General features: G+C 34.2%; 1 protein-coding gene across 1 annotated transcript in view; it reads right to left on the bottom strand.

Moving 5' to 3' along the window:
- Window positions 1-6,061: 6,061 nt before the first annotated feature.
- Tomosyn (syntaxin-binding protein tomosyn) overlaps window positions 6,062-20,780 on the bottom strand; it is a 40,600-nt gene continuing 25,881 nt past the window's right edge. Inside the window, 11 exon segments of the mRNA XM_018543167.1 lie at window positions 6,062-7,086; window positions 7,182-7,306; window positions 7,437-7,532; window positions 7,864-7,947; window positions 10,062-10,170; window positions 10,282-10,491; window positions 10,641-10,766; window positions 11,009-11,128; window positions 11,409-11,534; window positions 18,738-19,251; window positions 19,677-19,979. Coding sequence (XP_018398669.1) covers window positions 6,833-7,086; window positions 7,182-7,306; window positions 7,437-7,532; window positions 7,864-7,947; window positions 10,062-10,170; window positions 10,282-10,491; window positions 10,641-10,766; window positions 11,009-11,128; window positions 11,409-11,534; window positions 18,738-19,251; window positions 19,677-19,979 — 2,067 coding nt within the window. The 3' untranslated portion in view covers window positions 6,062-6,832.

The raw sequence follows: 20,780 nt of genomic DNA, 5'->3' as shown, positions 1-20,780 counted from the left end.
CAATGATGTAATATCTTGCAAGTCGCAATATGTGATATTATGAAAACATTACAGAAACATGCAATCGTAACATTTTATAAGAAATGTTATACAATAACATTTCGGAAACATTACAAAATAAAATCGTCACTCCGTTTCTTTATTTAAAAGATTTCTTATTCATGTATGTATTTATACACACACATATAATACAGTTACATAAGTATAACTATAGTATTACAGTATTACATTAATCTTACAATTTCCCACTCAACGATATAAATGTAATACAATAATTCACGTGATATTATACATAAAAATGTTACACCGTCTAGTAAATTATAACACCAATGTAATAATATGTTTCTGTGTTACTTTCGTGTTTACTGGAGTAGAATCGTCTCGCGGGTGATTTTCGCGTACAGTTTTAGGACCACCTGAAAGAGACGAGACGGGCTATTTAACATTCCGCCTCATTTCCCACACCGTTTCTCGCCTTCTCCGCCGCCACCGCGTCGTCCCCGTAGTTCCGAGGAAACGTTCGCGCTCGATGCGAAAATTGCCTTGGCAAGAATTATTGACTATAAATTACTCGTCTCGCTACCCCTTAGCCTCACCGTTCCGGGCGCTCTCCGCCGTTACTCATGCAAATGACGGTGAAGCCCGCGGGCTCCGAGAACGCCCCGCGCCGGCACTCGCCACTTACTCACCGTTACACAGGGATCTCGGGGAACGACGGAGGAACGGCGAGAAAAGGAGCGTCCGGGTGCCGATACCGGGAGGCGGGGAGGGTGAGGCGCGAATTGCCGCGAATTTACATTTTATTGCGCGCGCCCGAGACAGACTGCCGTGCCGGGGCTCCTTCGCGCTCGGATCTTTATTCGTTTTCCTATTTACTGGCGTTGCCGACGCGACGTTCGTCCGACACAAACGGCGTGCGCTTGCCAAGCCGTCATTGTCATTCGAACAGCGCGAGAACGGCCCTCGATCTTCAGGACGTCGATCACTGTAACAATCGAGAAGAGCGATATACAGTCTTACGATGTTCCTCGAGATCCATTCATAATATCCATGCATTTCGTGTGCCAGAAATAATTTTTTTTTTTTTGCGGTGGATGATCATGAGCGGCCATCACTTCAGCTAACGCTAAATATTCTGGAAATATTCGCAAAATAATCCTAAAATTCTAAAATATATATCTAACGTTCCAAGAATACTTTGGAATATTCCGAAACATTTATCAAATGTAAAAGAAACATTTAAATAATCGCGGCGAAGCTGTATTACTCAAGATCGATCCAAATAAGATGGAATAAAAGGTGCAATTTTTAGCCCGTAACGTCTCGCTAAATTAGGCTTTTCAGATAAAAAATAATAAAACGTGTTTTTTTTTTTATTCAAGGATTAGCGCCGGAGTTCTGTAACTCTTAATGATAGCGTCGGTGTCGTTGATCCAATCAATCATATTCAATTGCTCGACGATTATCAGACTGCTTCGTCTGGTTTGAATGGTCAATATTTCGGGAATATACCGGAATATTCTTGAGATGTTACTTCAAAGCTTGAAGATCATTTGACGAATATTTCAGGAATATTTAGCGCTAACTGGATCTAAGGGCGGTCGCTCGTGTACATCTTATTCGTGAAACTGCGATGTGGATAAATAGCTGGGACAAATAAATTTCGATCCATTGTCCCCTTTATGGCGAGAAAAGTCGCGTCGCGTCACGACGCGAGTCGGCGGCTATGCGGTATACCCGAGGCTAAATTGAATTTTTTTTCAATTCATTCCACTTTGCGCGCGGCCGAGACGCCAGTGCAGTCAATGGGTATCTGTGCGCGACAGCCTCACCTATTCGCGGTAGATTCTCATTATTTTTAAATTGGAAATGAGAAGTGTGCGCGAGAGTACGGTCGAGAGCACCTTCGCCGACGCCGGGCGTCGCAACGCGTCGCGCCGGTGCATTATTCCATGCCGATGCCTATATAACTGGCGAAGGTGGAGGCGCAGAAATTAATTTAATTACAGATCGGGTGTCGATAGCAGTCACCGTTCCTTCTGGTTAAGGAGCGGGGCAAAAAAAGGACGAGGTTCTCGAAGAGAGCTTTGACCTATGCGGTTTCTGCCTTAAAATTCATGAGCGGCAAGTTTATTATGCGACGCAATCTTTTCATTTTGCCCCGCCAAACATTTCGAGATAGTCAAAAATAAAGTTTTTCTTTAAGAGAAACATAAAGGAAAAGATTATTCTACTTGTGACATTGAAACTCGATCCTCGAAGGTCATTCATATAACTTAACGTATCAAGGCAGTCAAGTGAAATGCAGCGCAAAATTCAGACATTGAGATCAACTGACATGTTAATAATCATCATAGTTGGCAAGGCACTTCTTTCATTGTGAAACCAGACGACCAGAATACCCTGTTCATAAACCTTCCTTAGGCTGGGATCCCACTCACATCTTACACTACTCTGCGTCCGACAGCAATTTCCTTTCAGAGCAACTGCCTTTCAGATTCTTCTTCGGTATCCCGATTCTGTAACTCTTAACGACACAGTTCGGTATCGTTATGTTGCCATTGCAACCTTTTTACCATGTATATCTGCACAATGGCAATATTACGATATCGATACTGTCGTTAAAAGTTATACAGACTCGGGGTATAGATCTCCAAAGATATAGAAATCGCATAGCGACACAGTTTCGCTGTGAAAAATCTAAAAGACAGGAAATTTCTGTCGGACGCCGTAATGCAGAAGGCATGTTTGCAAATATATTTGATCCCAGCCTAAAGAATTTTATGAACAGAGCATCCGTCATAATCTGGTTTCACAATGAAAGAATTTTTCATTCGCTGCATTTCATTTTACTGTCCTCTAATGCGAAATTAAATAATTAAAACTTAGATATCTAAGATAATCAAATCGACTGCAAAAGAGGAAAATAAAATTTAATCATTTACAAAAGTCAGGAAAATTCTTGACTTCAAATATATATATATATATATTACATTAAATTATAAATATAAATAATTTTTAAAAATATATACATAAACAATCATTGACTGTGTTATTAGTGTTAAATCACTCGTTATAATAAAACCGTATATATATGCAAATACATAAATCAAAAAACACAGTGGATGTTTTTTATTTAGTGACATAAATATTTTATCTTTCTTGGCATTCAGAGAATAACAAAAATAGAAATATACTTATGTTGACTTGTGTCACCAAATGGAATGCACCCAATTTCTGTAATAATTCAGAAAAGAGTAAGTTTGACAATCATGTTTCTTTTAAGATAGAAAGTAATCATGCAAAATTAATTATATTTGATATAAAGTGACATTACAATTATATAGAGATGATACGTCATTTTGGAACTTTGAGTAAAACTCATTTATTAAATTGGAGCCAAGATACAGTCTGTAGTCGAGGCAGTACTCTTACAATTATAAGAAGATACCTATATCGTCTATCTGTTGAAAAATAAAAACTCTACTAGATTGTTAATAGTTAATAGTCAATAGTTAATAGTATAAATCGAGAATATTAGATATTTCGACGCTTAAAGATAGACTTCTTTCGTTTGTAATATTGAATTTAGTAGCGCACTACTTGCACTCAAAACTAGTGTGTGTGAATAAAAAATTATATGCAACAATATCAAAGCCTTTTATAAGACATGATATCATAATTTAAAAAAAGAGAGAGAGAGGAACATGATACATATACTGATAAAATCGGTCTTGAGTTTATGAAAAAATCTCTCCCGTTTTTTTATTCATGTCTAATTAATGATTTAAAAAATTATATGTCGATGTACAAAAATTGATTAAATACATGATAAAGGTAACTGTTATATCTCTATTTGCAGATGTCTACAAGAGGACTTTAAGATGTATACATTCCGTTTATCTCTGTCCAGCCCAACAATAATCTCTCTAGCATTGTAGATCATGTTTAAAATTAATTAATATCGTGTATGTATGTGAGCTATATATTTACCTGTAGTTTAGACATATGTATCTGTACATTCTACGATTCTAAAATTGTTGTACGCTATTATTTATACAATATATTATTAATCAGATATAATAATGAAAAATAAGATAGAAAACAAAAGTTTTCTTCTATCCCAATAATTTGATTATTAGAATAAATATGGGCTAGAAAGAGAGAGTTAAAACTTTGCTTTATAAATAGCATTTGCTTCAAGACTATATTACAAAAAAATACAAGTGGTGGAACTAAAGCGGCAAGCAAATCGATTAATTACAGTCGAGTAATTGCGTTTCTGACCTCATATCGTTCTCGAGGCTTTTTTATGCACTATGGCTTGTAAAGTAGTTGATTATTATTATCAGAATTTTTTCTTTAAGTTATGATTAAACTCTTTGATAAATAATGAAAAACTATATCGACGAATATATATAATCTTTGTGCAACAAATGTTAGAATATATTACTGCAACATTTAAATAATAATATAATATGCTTGTTCTCTGTAACTAGCTCACATTAAATCTATGTATTCTATTATTATAACGGTAAACGATCCTTCACTGAAAGAACATCTCTCTCCTCTAATTTGTATACCGGCATTCGTAACTCGGGCATTAACAAATCTCTCCGCTGCTTAGGATACTTTATATTTTATTTTGAATGTATATCTTATCTACCATTGAACTGCTTACATACTGAGTGTCGGGTATTCGAGGAATAATAATTCTAGATAGTAAGATAGTGGAACGTTTGTCAGAGTTAGCAGTTTAGATAAAACGGGATCGAAACTTTAGATTCGACACTAATCTGCGCACTCTCACGAACGTATTACAAATTTAGCATCAATATACGGATTTCAACTACAGTTCGCACACTACAATTCGACGAACGAGCTCGCGCTCTTTTGTACTAGTAATCAATAGTGAAGACATCCCGTGATAAGAGTGTGTAATGGGACAACGGATTTCTATACGTGTATATTGTCCATGGGAAATTATACCATGAGCTCGAGTCAATTCGAAAAATGCATTCTAAGTAATCTTCTGCGGGCACATTATTAAGTATACGAGTGATTAGTACCATAAACATCAACTATACAGTTATTGCTATGGAAGCAGTACGACGATTCAGAGCCCCGATAAATTCAAACGAACTTATCGCATATATATGTATAAACATATACATGTTTATATGTTCAAACATATACATATACATATGACCAAATATATATGTATACATATATCTTCTTGTATATACACATGTATGCATACCATATTTGGTTATTTATATGTATATGTATATTTTATATCTTATATATTGTCTTTAATTAATCTAAACTATATGTGTACTGCTAAAATTACAATAATTCATCTGTCACGTCAGTTAGATGTGTCATCGTAAATCCAGTTGAATTTATCGTCGGCATCAAAATAGCGTAACTCATAATACATTGTTATATAAACAGCTTTATAACGCGAAATCTGTCCTACTTGTATTCATCTCTTTGTATATATACATAGCATGTCTAGCGATAACTACAATCGATAACAACTAATACATTCTTATCAGTGTGGCGAGTATAGCAGCTTTTGCGGCCTGCGCAACACCCGCCATTCTGGATAAAATATATTTCATTGCATTCAACTTTTATTCAGAACTTTTATTCAGAACTCTTTCTCACCGAGTAATTAACTACATTTATTGTCAATGCATTCGGAATGATGTCGCTGTGCCGTCTTGCCTGCGTTCGTAACTTTCATGAAGTATCCACAAAATTGTTTCTGTCGAGCCTAACAAATTTCTCATTTGCATCTGTGTAACTCGATAGATTTACTAATCTTAAGAATCGCATTGGTCATTTATTCTATCTCTTAACGCATATTTAAGAAAATGCCTACAATTGTGTAACGATAAATATTTAAATACAAGTCAGCTCTTACAATGTACACGATTATTATAAAATTTACATCGCGAAATAAGAATTATTAGTCAATAACAATTCTTCTTAAGAATGTGTTTTATACTACACTGTAAGAGTTTGCAATGGCATTATTGATATATGAGTAGCCATGTGTATTTTGTTCCAATAATATATGTTCTCTTTTTATAATACATATATAATATTAATTTAATGTACGAGAACTCATGTAATATATATAAGTACTATTTTTTTTTTATTTATAACTAATGCGATTCTTAATGTTTCACTCGATTCCATCTACCCAAAAGTGCATAAACTCTGCAACAATGTGACGTTCTTAAATACTTATTGGCAATTCTTTGCTGAGAAGCAAACAAGGCAAGGCGCCATTAAACACGTTCACAGGACGTCCGAATGAATTAACGAGTGCCACCGGTTAAAAGGCGAATTATTACATAATTGCTTATATTGACTCGCGTATATTTCTGTCGCATCTTTGCGTATATAAGTACTTTATATTTTAAATAATTATACGTACATGTGTATGTGTCACATCCGCGCAAATGCATCACGGTGTATAAGTCGCGACTTTTATCTCGCTGACGTCTCTCTTTTATTTATTCATACGCAAAGATTTACACATTTGAGAGATCGCCGCAGTACTTATCCGCTTTGAAATATATGTTTTTTTGTTTCTCGTTTACAGCATGTGCGTGTGTACCGTGTGCGTCGCACAGATGATCGCATGTACATATATCTGCTTTATCTCTCTCCCTTTGTGTAGAAGTTACCCATGTGTGCGTGAGGATCGTAGTATAGCTAGCTTTTAGTTTCTTAATACGACAAAACTCAGACGAAACACGAATGCTAAGTAACTAAAGAAACGTGCGTCGTCCCATTGGGCTCGGACCGAATGGCGTTCTCATAGCTGGTACCATTTCTTATCTTTGTACTTGAGCATCAGTCCATGAGCGCTTTGCGAAAAATTCTCAGCCTCCGACATCATGCGTGCGGTCCGCTCTTCGAGCTGCGACAGCTTCTCGCCGCGCTCCACCACCATCTGATGTGCCATATTTACTTCGCCCGTTGCGCTAGAGACTCGTTCTCGGAGAGCCTCATTTGGTCCTGGAATATGTTTCGCCACTGTGCGCGACGCACGACCGCTGGATTCACCGACTGTAATCAGCATCATTATAAGCATTAGCTTGCTTCAAATTATTCATTTCTATTATTTTCAATTTGTTAATCCTGCAGTAAAGATGTCTGCTTACATAATTCTTCCCGATCGAGACTCCTCGCACCACCACCGAATAAACCTTTGAAGAAACTCTCTTTAGGCGGTTCTGGCATATCGTGGCCAATAAACAAATCACCCATCATCTCCGTCAACTCGGCACTAATCAAATAAAAATATAATTTACATTTTCGTTCAAATTCGACGTTAAATAAAAGAATGTATGAAAATTCAGTAAATTCGGTATAAAAGATATTTTATAGAACTAAATAGAAGTGTGATAGAACAATACCAGAATTCATTCGAAACGGAGAATTTTTGTATTTCCATCGGTGATGAGAGATATAAACCATGACCTCGATTGCTGAAGCAAAACGTCTTTGCGATCCTGCAAAAAACATGCACAAGGCAGCTTTACTACAATGCGTTGTTTCATAGATAATAGATTGCATATAAAATGACAATATCAGGGTACAACTGTAAAAGAGTGTCAAGTGTACGTTCTTATATACATAGCATAAAGCTCTGGTAGGTGATAAAAATCAGGTTTATAGAGGTTTCAAGTGACGGGAGGAACGCTTTCCTATGTGAAACATTATGAAGCTGAAAAAAAATCATGAAATTGAAAGGAGATAGTACATTGCACGCAAGGCACTCGTGTTGTGTTGTGTCAAGGTTTACGTGTGGTTAGCTGTACTTTATACTCGTAGATGACTTACTGATCGGTATCGCCATTAACAAAGAGTTGATGACCCCATATGGTCAACATGGGGTCTACAATGCCGTGTTTTGTGGTCTGAAAACTGTTAGAGATTTTAGAGACAGGAGAAAAGTGAGCGCTCGACCGTACACGGGTTAATATAAGATTTATCGTTAATTAGCATTAACCCTTAAAACAGCCAGCCCAATATTTATTTTAATTTCAAGGAGACTCTTTATATAATATGTTTGCACGATCTTATTTTCTGTACATGTAGAAAAATTTGTAAGTGAAATAGACGATATAATATGGTAAATGTTGCCTGAAAGTTCGTAGTGTAGTGCCAGATTTTGTTAAATAGATATGATACATATATAATGAGATAGAAAAATTTCAAAATAAAAGTTAAAATTTGCAAATGAAGAATTGCTACAGATAGACAATTTCATATCGCGTGATTGTGAAACATTATGAGATAGAACATAGATAAGTTTGAATTAAGACCGAAAATATCTTTAATTTTTATTTTAAGAAGCAAATCCGCATTTTCATTCGTTTCACAATGCTGCATTCTCTGAAATCTAGCGTATATGCTTTGAGATAAAGAGTGCAGTAATAGATCGAAGTGCTCGTAAAAATGCTACAAATGACGCATGCTCTAATTGTGTTAAGGGTTAACGAGTGCATTTATTGCATAGAGAAAGTCACATGCTAATATTATTTTTTAATTAATTTCTTGATAAATTTTCATATAAATATAGAACAATATGTCTAGATATTTTACATGTATAAGTTATCGTCAACTCTTCATATATTTTTTAGGCGATTTCACAAATAGCAAAGTTATTGAACACCAAGAAGAAGATAAGCTGTTATGAATTTATTAACTCCTAAACATTCGCGTAATATCCTTAATATAAAAAGAATTTTCTAGAAGTGTGCCATATCCATTTCTAAATTGTTTATAATTATAAACTTATGCTTCTAAAATTGTATAATTATAAATAGATAAATCTTTAAATTATATTACATAGAACGTTTGATAATTGCACACTTCTAGAGGATATTATACATATATAAATAGCATAATATATTATTATAAAGAATTTGATAGAAAATATAATTGATAAATCGAAATACTTTTGAGAATAAGTACCTGATAGCCAACTATAATATCGTTTACGTGCCAGTAGTGCATATATCTCTGGCTTCGGTACCTTATCTAGATCTATTTGATGATGCTAGTCGATGGATTTAAAATTTGTGTTTATTATTGTTCTACTGCGAATAAATATAAAATTTAAACGATGATAAAATAAACAAAATTTTTAATAAGATTAATCAATTTCATGCGCCGTAATAATAAAATGTTAAAAAAATAACTTGTAATAATCAATTATACAAATGTAGAAGAAAATGTAAATTTTGCTACGAAAGTTTATTTAAAACATAATCAATTTAAAAAATATACCGATTTAAAAATATTTTAATGCAGCAGGTAAGCCTTCGCTTGTAAACGATAAAAGATTCGCGCCGCTGTTTTGATTTAAACAAGAATTTCTGAACTTCTCCCTTTACCTTTTAAAAGCTAGCTCCTATTTTCTGTTTTCTAATAAGAGGCAATAATTACGCATAAGATATCACATTTAAAAGATGTGTTTAGTATAATATCAGTCGTCTTCCAATCTATCAAGTGTAATTTTCTGTAAAGCATTAGTTAGCAAATAGCTTCATTGGCAATGATACTTACATCAAAAAAATGTATACATTTTTTTCTCTGATAGCCTTGATGCAAGATTAATGATAAAAATAATTTCTATGCAAGCTTAGTGTGTCTCTTGAAAGGCTAATTTTATCGATTTTAAATATATTTGAGGAAATATATCAAATTATTTTATAAACATTTACATTACCTGCATAGTATTGCGAAGTTACGACTGCATCATAATTAATATATTTATACATAATATGTATATGCAGTATACAATCTTTTGCTCTATGTATAATGTTTGTAGATCATTCTGAATTATGCAGTATGTAATTTTTAACATTTTAAAAACTATATAAATATATGTATTATATTAAGAATTAGAAGTATAGAAATTTTTTGCGATATTACAATAGCGTATAGTGCAACGCATCATGTGCAAATATTGCCACTATTATATTGCCTTGATAGGTAAAATAAAAGAGTTAGAAAGGAATTACTTTTCTTACCTCAAATCTGTAAGAGGCAGAAAATCAATGTCTATCAGTGGTCTCAGGCTGGGCAAACTATACGTTGTGATGTGACCAGTCGAAACATAACATACCAGGCAGATATTATCTAAACAGAAATGTTTTGTGAAGAAGAATTTCAAAAGGCATATTTTTAAAATAATCAGGTGACAAATATAATAAGTAAAAATTAGAATGTAAAATAAAATGTGGATTATACCTTTGAGTGAGGTAACTTCAGCCTTAATTACGGGATAATTACTTTCCGCTAGCTGTTGCCTATATACACAGTTTTGGGAAGGTAACGCCACAACTCTCGCTTGTCTCTCCGATACAAGCACGACAAATTGTCTGTCCTCGAAGTTGTCTCCGCCGACTTGCGTGTTCGCCGACGGTGACATTCGACTATTTGTACATTTTCCTTGACTCTCTTTAACAAAAATCCATATCGTTAGTGCAATATACTCTATGCGATACACATGCAAAAAATCTTCAAAGAAGCGCAAAAATCACGGAATATACGAGAGCTATATCTATCTTCTATTCACGCGTTTATACGTAATAAGAAGTAAAGCCTACTGTTTCGTTCTTTGCCATCCGTGTTCTCGTCTTTCCAGGACTCATATAAATACGGAATCAGAGCGCCGTTGCAGTCTAAGAATGACATCAATAAAATACAACCCTTGAGTTTGAAAGTAGATCCATCTGTACACACAAAACATATGTTAAACCACATGTTACGTACGACTTAAAATAGAAAAAAATTACAGCTATATAAATACAGCTTTGGCCATAAATATTAAGCACCCTCCATTAATTTTTTTTTAATTTATTCTCCGTTAGACATAGAATTTATTTATCAATTTTTGTGGGAGAGCTCATACTTTATGATCAAGACTGTACAATTTTAAAATTTATAAAGTACTAGATAAGAAAAATTCACTTACTACAAGTAGACACAACCACTGGGTGAGCATGACGTTCGCTGTGGGTAGGCGTGTTGAATACAACAGTCTGTACAGATCCCAGAGACGTGCCAATCCATAACGTCGGCATGCCGTTTATATCTTGAAGAAATAATTGAATATAGCATAAATAATCCACGTGTAACTCGTTATCCAAGAACTTTTAATATAATCAACTGTTTTGTATTCATACGATTTTTAAAATGTGTTTTTTTACTGTTCAATATTTTAAACGAGATATCTCATCCATAAGAATAAAAGAATCAATAATAATCAAGCTAGTAATATTAATAAAGAGAACCACGATATGTACATTTCATGCGGATATGCGGAAAAGCAATTTATGACTTTTAAAAGTCAAAGTTTATGCTCATTTACGTACCGTTTTTTTTCGTATAAGAATCCGCAAATGTAAGGCAGCTTATGGTTTCGGTGGTGATATTTTCGAGGGACGACATACTCGAGCTCCTTGATCGTTGGAAGGAGCCGTCGAATTTGTCTATCCGACCAGCGGTCCCAAAAAAAGATTATCGATTATTTATGGAATAAGGCGCGCCACTTCTTTCCGGACTACTAAGAAGCATGCACAATGACTATCAAAATTATTTTTCGAAATGTTTACATCGTCTTTACGTAGTGTATATCACAAAGTGTAATTAGCAAAGTCAGAACACTTATCAGAGAGACAGCGTAGCTTCAAGAGGACAGTAATAATAATGATTGTGACAATGTGTATGAGAATGCTGATTATGGCAACGATGACGATGATGATGACAATAATAATAATAATAATAACAGCGACAGCAACAACAATAACTATCACGATCAAGATATTTCGACTGCAGTTCACAGTATTGATTGTCCTTCATACACTTTCAGACTTATCAGGACTTATGAAAATATCAAATCAGTCATAAATTTACACAGACACATACAAAGACGTACATTCACACACGTATGTACATACGTATACACGTACGCATAAAATCATGTCCAGTTAGAGCAGAATTAGAGAAGTTCACAGACTAAGTCAATCTTGACCAAATAAGCTAGACGAGTGACACGAAGAAGAACCACTCTTGCATGCACGCGTAAAATATCCGGACGATTACCGGATTGTGTAGTGACGAAAGTGTCGTCGATATCGATTAAGTTTTTTACGTTATGTAAATATAAATCGGACCAAATCAATATGTCTTGTGTAGCCTAGTAAGGTTCGTATAAAATGAGACAAACAATTTTATAAAATAATCAAACGTATCATTTGAACATAGTATAATGTTACCTAATATGTACGTAGTACACAATGGACTGATTCTTGAATTTAATTTACAAATGTATAATTATCGTGTTCTATACAGTCCCGACCAAAAATTTGAAAAAATTTTTAACAAATTGAAATCTTTGGCACGATTTTCAAGTATTCGTAACAATATTTTTCAATAATAATTCTACATCCGATAACAATTATTGAATCTAAAGAATTATTATAAAAGAACATACTGTTATTTGAGTAATCTCAAAAATTTTTCATTAATTTAAAAAAATTTGTTTCTAAACTTTTAATCTGTAGTGAATATATATAAAATAAATTTAACTATATTGTTTAACATAATCGTTAACTCTATGCATCCTATAAATTAAAGTCAAATAAGCACTACAAATATATAAAATATTTAAAATATCGCAAAATCCAACGCAAAATAAGGTAACATTATTTTTCTAACAAAAAGACTTTGAAATTTGGCCGATGACTCTTAGAAAATTATAAACAAATTAATACGTAACACAAATAAATTATCACGGTATCGATAATATCAGAGTCGGTTTTAGAGGAGTTGCGTGAGAATCGTCCTAGTTCTCGTGTAATAACACGATAGAAGATAACATTAATGTGCAAAAGGATCGTTTTGCAAACGCGGACAGAACGATAAGCTTTATGATAAAGACGTGTGTTGTTCAGGACGAGAAGATGTTAACCGGTGATATTCGGTCCCACCGATATGTTTGCACATTCACCGTGCACCATCCTATTGTCAATATGTTCACATAAGGTGCATCTTAGATTGTGCATCGAGCTGAGAGGTAGTTATCCGAGAGATGCAACGTTATAGACCACATCTATAAAAGAAGCAGAAATCAAAAGTTTGCCGCAAAGGCGAAAACGGAAAGAACAGGAAAAGAGTATCTCTTTTCAAGAGTGCAGTGTGACAACTAGAGATCACGCAGTCTAGACGGTGTGCCATTTCGTGTTTATTTAGGAAAGATCCACTAAAGAGCATGTACAAGTCAGAAGGAAAGAGATGCAGCGTAGTGAGAACTACCGAAATCATTTTTACATTTAGATCAAGTAAAGACCAGACAGTATCTATTGAGTTTAGACAATAGAAAAACGTATGTTGTGCTGAAAAAATCTCGGGGACAACGTTGCTCACGGTAACATTTAAAAAATCAACTTTATAACCATGAAAGAAAAGAAACAAGTTATTGAAAAAAATAATATTAAAAATCTATTTTAAAATCAATTCTTATTTTACAATGAGAGGGAAGAGTAAAGGTATCGTAGTTATAAATATATGACATGATATCAAAGAATTAATATCGCAAAAATGTATATATACACATGAATTATCCATGTGAAAAATTAAATAATGAAGTTAATAAATTATTTAATTTTTTGAATTGTGTGTGCAACTTGTAATATGTAGCAACATTGTTCAGAGATCCGCACTCTCCGAGCTTAAAAAAAAAAAAACCCGATTCAAGAAGAATCGCTGTATAGTTACAATGAAATCAAACTAAAGGTCAAGCGATCAAAGAGAAGTATAGCTTTCCCATTCGGTGTCATAGAAAGAACAATATATCGGTGGTCTACGTAAGGCCATACATAAATAAAGTGGGCTGTATCGGTAATACTACCAAAGCTGCTATACTGTCTGGTGTTGGTGAGGATATTCTGGTAGTTCAAAGACGTTTGAGCGACGGCTGAGGGGTAGCTTCTCATCTCCGTACTACGCTGAGCGTAGAATAGTGAGACTGTCGGAAAAGCGGCGGCAGCACCCGTGGCGGAGTCCACTTCGAAGTGGCTGGTAGTGGTGCTCAGACACTTCTGGAGCTTCCTTATGCCCTGGGTGCGCGGGTGACGTTGATCTAACGTGACACCCTTGCGAGACATCGTATTAATTTCCTCGTCGGTACCGCTAATCGCGCCGGCAGCGGCACTACGAGTACCCGAGCGAGTTATGTTAACACCAGCACTAGAGCCTCCACCACCATCACTATTGTAGGCGCCGTTGCTGCCGCTGCCACCGGTGCTACAACCATCACTATTATCACCATTGTCACCTCTCTCACCACCAACACCCACTGTACTTCTTCCCGTCACCGGCAATACGCACATCCCGTTCATCTACAAATCAGGCGACAAGTCAAACGTGAAGGCAAACATACGACTCGGTCAATGCTTTAGTTTATAAAGCAAATTTGTGTGTGGACTGAACTCTTTACATGGAAATGTAATGAAAACGCGGATTTTCTATCAAGCTTTTAAAGGAAATAACAAAGGCGCATGGAAAATGAATTTTCATGTTTGTTTTTAATTTTTGCTCTTGTTGGATTATTGTACCGTACAGACAAATGTTATATTTGCACATTATTTTATCATTTATATTCACTCTCTATAATAAAACATATATGATGTACGTCAAACCATTACAGCTTGTTTCGAATGTAATTGTATAACGGTAAAAATATTCTTTTATTATAATTTTTTAATATTTAATTTTTCAATTATTTACAATAATTTTTAATTAATTGAAAAAGTAAATGGAACTAAGACGACCATATAAGCTTAATAGAAATATTAAAAATATTAAATGCCAAATAATATCAAACGAAACAGCGTAGAAATTTATTATAATATGTAAAATTATCATGTTTAAAAATATTTAAGCAAATTTATTTAAATATCACAATTATTATCGATGTGTAGTAAAGCAAAATGTGCTAAAACGTGAATTATTTAAATTTCATAAAATCTCTTTGTATGCATATATATATATATATTTTTTTTAATTCCCACCCTAAAATCGAAGAGGTTCTTAAGCTGTAAATAATGAATAATGTAACAATGAAACTGAAGTAATGAGCTGGAAATTGCTAGTGGAAAAAATGTTGATTAACAATACGATTACTTCCTCCATGTTTGCCTCAATTATTAATTGATGTATGTATGCATATACGCGAAAACATTTCAATAAAGAATTTGCCTCTTCGTTGAAAAGTTCTCATAAATCGAAAACGTTCTTCTCACATTGTTTCGAAATAATGACACGAAACAGATCTTCATTTTGAACAGATGCTGCGTATACTGCACTATTTGAGAAAAATAACTCATCAGAACCGATTATCGGATCTGAGTAACGTGATAAAAGTTTATGTAGACATTTGGAATCGTGGCATCGGAAGCTTCATTAAACAGGAAAATCGAGAGATCGAAACCCTTTTCTTCCACCTCACGACTCTGCGTTCCGTCATGCGGAAACAAATGACAGAGATCACTTGATAAAGATGGACCGAAAAACACTTCCGTTCAATTCGATTGGATGACTTTGTCTCAACTATTCGAGACTTGTCGAGTAAGTTCGATACAATGGTTCATTGTTGCTGTCTGCACTGAGGCTGACGTTACAGAAGATTTCGCAAGAGGAAAACGTAACGATAAACGCCCGCACGTGTTGCACACCTCGTGCTTGGTTGCTCGCTATGTGGAATATCAGCATATTATGCAGAGTCCTCTATAGCAGTCAGTCAATGTCGAGATAAAAATTTGAAATAAAATCTGAAGTAATATAATTCGCAAAGCATTCTGTCGGGAGCGTCTATATAACACGCAACAATTTCGCGCCTTAATTATAATTCAATAAAATATAGAGATGGCTTTTTTGTCTCATTGTCATTAATATGATGCCACGACCATCAGTGTTATTATTATTACTATTACTATTTGCGTGCAAATCATCGAAAAAATTTCCAAAAGCTTTGAAAGCAATATATGTACCGAGAGAAAGGTGTTTGGATAATGTAAGAGTTGGAAAATCAGAAGAGAGAAACCAAATAGTGATTCTACATGTAGATTTGAAGGCAAGTAGATGTACTGCTTGATGTTAATAATTCACAAATGGAATCCGATCTCTTGGATTACCGTGACCGAGCTATAGAACGACAAGAACTCTGCCTATTAATTTGTATCGTGGTAATCATATATATATCTTGACTTGAGATTTCAGTGTCAAGAAGTGTACTTTTCTCTCGGTGATAAGAACAACTGCCAAAATATGAAAAACCTTATTTTTTTACCTGAATCGACCTTGCTGTCGGGGAAGACCGCAAAATTGATTTGAACCTGAAAAAGTGTTAAAGTAGAATCTCTTCAAATTCGTATCGCAGTGTAAATTGTATGAATGGAGGACTTGGCGTCGATACAAACAGGGTTTGCGTTAATCTCCTGTTGATATATCCTGCGAGGGTGAGAGGGCGGGGAGGGATCTTTCCCACATTTTGCGAGCATAAGAACAATGTTTACAAGTAGCCATAAAACTTGAAATGGAGTTGACACAAATGGATATACCACGACCAAACGGGAGGCGATGCATTTTCAAAATATCTACTATGCATTCCAGGTACTGGTAACCTAAGGGGTGGGAATATACTAGAAATCTTAAGTGTACGGCTTTTTCCCGACCTATTGACCTATCAACCATCACAGAGCAGACAAATTGCAAACTAAGAATGATTTGACAAGATAATGGCTTTAAGAAAAGGCAATTGATGCGGTTTAGTGAAGCATTGACATATCTTTTAAAATGTATTCTTCCAAAAATAGTATATCAGAGACACACTTTTTTACGGATATAAATTTAACATACAATAATATAGATATGTGTTTACGCCGGAAGAACTTTTTTGTCCGCACATCTTAGACGTAATTTATCACAACAATTGAATTCTTTGCAGTTTAGAGTCTAACAAGCATCCTCTGATCCACACAAATCAGGAATGCATTTTAAAGAATTATCATTTTCAACATAGATCGCGCGTATTGTTTTGTTCTTTAGCAAAGAATTGTCTGCACTCTTCTATTAATTAAAAGGCCTTGTCTTCATGATCGAAGAAACGTCGACACACTTCGGACATGCCTAATCGTAATGTATCAATGAACTTATTGACTGACCATTATATTAGACTCTACATTTTGCGTGATCAGATTTCACAGCAGTCTCTTATTCCACATAACTATAAAATATTTGCATTACAAGAAATATCTATCAACCAATTTTTTAATTTTGTGTTTTAATCTCATGATGGATGATATCTACGATGTGCTTCTGCTATTAAGTTCTTATACAAAAACCTTGAAAGAGCTACCGTCGTCAATTCACCTTCATTTCTAACGATATCTAATACGTTGAAAATAAATTAATATATAAATAAATGTGTATATAATAATTTTGAATAAATCATCATTTGCATACTGCATTAAAATATATGCAACACATGCTGCTTAAATATACACAATAAACACAAAATAAATTGCTACCGTCAATCATTTTCTTCTGTTTAATGACGTATAGAAATGTGTATCAACAGTATTGCATTATAATTGTGTTGCTATTTTATCAATATGCACTGTATTGAACATGCAATATGTAAAGAATACTAACGGATAACTATGGAAATTTGCGGGCTATATTACTCAATTTTATGTTTTTACGAGCATATTAGATTTATGTGATAATATAGAATCTGAAAAGCTGTAAAAATAATTAATTTACTATTTATTTGTGTTCAACAAAAACTAATCTATCTTTTATAAAGTTTAAAGTTGTCAAAGGAAATTGCAAAAGTTTTGCAAGAGTATATATGTCAAAGAAGCTTATTATTATCACCTATATATTGACCAATTTACCCTAAACATTAAATGTTTCACATAAACCTTTGATAGTGACATGTTATAATGAAAGCCAATATTGGGTAACAAAATTAGAATTATTTCATATATTTTATGAAGAAAAAAAATTATATAACTACAAAATCTCTACTAATTGTTTCTATAATTAAAACTCAAATTAGAAAGTTTCGTATATTTAATATGTCAACAATATACAAGTATATGATTCGATGATAACTTTCAATTTAAACTTTTAATTTAAATTTTGAAAAAATAATAAAAAAGATATTATATATATACTCTATTTTGGCTTGATTAAATTAAACAAATTTAAACGTACAAAATTATTGATATTTGAATAATTTATTTTAGATTAATTTATTATATGATCAAATTTACCCAATCTTGACAAAGATGTAATTAATATGAGTTGTGTTAACGTTTCCTCTGGAAAAAATTTTTAACGCATCTAAGAGCATCCTAGGCTTTGTGTAAAAAAAAAAAGAGGCAGAAGCACGTCCAGGACCAGCCGAGCTCTCTCTCTATGGTTAGTCTACACCCACCACATGTTCTCAACCACAAATACAAATGCAATTTCATTGTTAATCGCACGCTTCCCGATCGATGAAGATTTCGATCGTTAGTAAGATTAATTACACGCATACATTCACATTTAACGTGAAAATCTAACGAAGTAATATATCTCTAAGGACACACGGACGACACATAACGCTCTTCTACGTTAAATGTATAAAAACTTACTGAATCTTCTTATAAAATTGCCGGTGAACGATTCTGAGGTAGCACTCTCCTCGCATCTTAGGTCACAAACGGTTGTCTCGTTCTTGGAAAATTTTAGATTTGGCACCGAGAGTAAACGGCCTTCTCTCTTTGCTTGTTTGATCTTGGCAATATATTTCAATCTCGGTGGTTTTGCATCGTGTTCGGGCAAAGACAAGTTCATCGGTCTTACCGCTTCAGTTTTCGCACCAATATTGTCATTGCTTATTATCGTTTTCTCATTCTCGTTCTCCGTCGGGCTTCTAGCCTCTTGGATCTCTTGCTTCTTGTCATCGGTCTGAGGACTCTCGTGTCCAGGAGATTGACTCTCCGGCGATAACGAGGACTCAGAGTCAACACTTTCGACTGGCGACAGCGAACGACTTGTGCTGGTCGCTTCGTTGATATTGCAGTAAAACGTGGAAGACTTTTGACTGTCAGTATCGCTGCTTATCTGCTGGCATTGAGGTACTTGCATGAGCCCCGACGACGAGCTCTTTCGGAAACATAAATATGTACATTGTAAAACAATATTAAAATTATATAAAAGAGCAGGAATATACTTTCACTAATAAAAAAGTAAGTTCCGAGACGTAAACACTCGAGACTAATTTCTCTAAATTTGTATAATTATTCTGTATAATTTAAAATTAAATATTTCTTTCATAAACTTATAAGTCAAATAAGAAAAAAAACTTTATATTGTACTAAACTTATAAGATACACATATTACATTGCAGAGGTATAAAAATGTAATGTAAATGTGTGTTGTAGGTTAACAACTAAAATGTTTTAAGATATTTTGCGTAAATGTAAACCGCACAAACAATAATGATAGAAACACGAAAAACTTAACATTATTGACAATATATAAAATAATGATAAAAAAAATAAAGCACGTATTAAAAAACATACAAGTACCCCATCATTCTGAGACGACACCGAGGACGGTGTAAAAGTATTTTTAATCTTCAGATCAACCTTGCTTAGTTGTCTTTTGAGACTAAATCCCTTCCAACCTTGGCTTTTCTGACACTCGTCGCCGTTAGGAGTGTTACTCGCTTTATTGGATTCATTCATGGTTTCCTCCGCATTCGGTTTATCGCTACTGTTTCCAGTCAGACTCTCATTGCGAGAACACTGTTGTTGTTGCTGTACTTGTTGGATCGAATCCGCTATCCTTGTAACTATCGGCTCGGATTCCATCACGGATTCTCGCTGACTCTGATGGATTTAAGATGTTGGGCTTTGCACAATCAATCAGTTCGTAGATAAAAAAAAAAGGTATATATATTGGACCTAATTCTAAAAACGGATTTTAAAAAGGATTTTATGCAATTTTCGCGTTCGTGTTCCGTAAGTGTCCACTAATAGTGGTGTAGACTAATCCCTTATCGTGCTACCGTACGATCTGCCGTGTCTGTAAAAACGCGTGAAGTAGAAACATGCCTACTAAAGAAAAAGCACAATATAAAATTTAAACTGAAAGCTACTACAAACGTATGGTCACTTGTCACTTCCCAGGCTCGTGAAAAAACTTGAATTGAAGAGTGCAGACAGGACAATGATTAGATTCGAGATTTTTTTATTAAATCTGTCTGCCTACTCTTGATAGATGCCTAAGATGCTCGTAGAGACGTAGGCCTTCGATATTGCTAGTCAATGAAATATTGTAATGTATCATTGTATAAATGACGATTATTATGTCTCACTTTTTTAATGATTATTCGTAATGTTGAATAAACTTTCAGAGCATGAAGAGTATTGTTTGACAACTTCTTCTCGCTATTGAATCATTTTGAGAATTGAATTAATAAATTCTAGATAATGAACGATCAGATTAAATATTATAAATATATTATCGTATGTGTATATAGGAGTATTTAAAAATATCGCACATTATCATTATGCTTGATATGATTCATAAATGAAAAGAATACGATTAATTGTGCTGGCACCTTTATACATGAATTATTAATAGTTTTTGTCGAGGGTGTCTATAATTTTCTCTCAAAGAGAATAATA

Source organism: Cyphomyrmex costatus, unplaced genomic scaffold (genome assembly GCF_001594065.2).
Source record: "Cyphomyrmex costatus isolate MS0001 unplaced genomic scaffold, Ccosl1.0 scaffold36, whole genome shotgun sequence".
Lineage (NCBI taxonomy): Eukaryota > Metazoa > Arthropoda > Insecta > Hymenoptera > Formicidae > Cyphomyrmex > Cyphomyrmex costatus.
This window is presented reverse-complemented; position numbering and strand designations above follow the sequence as displayed.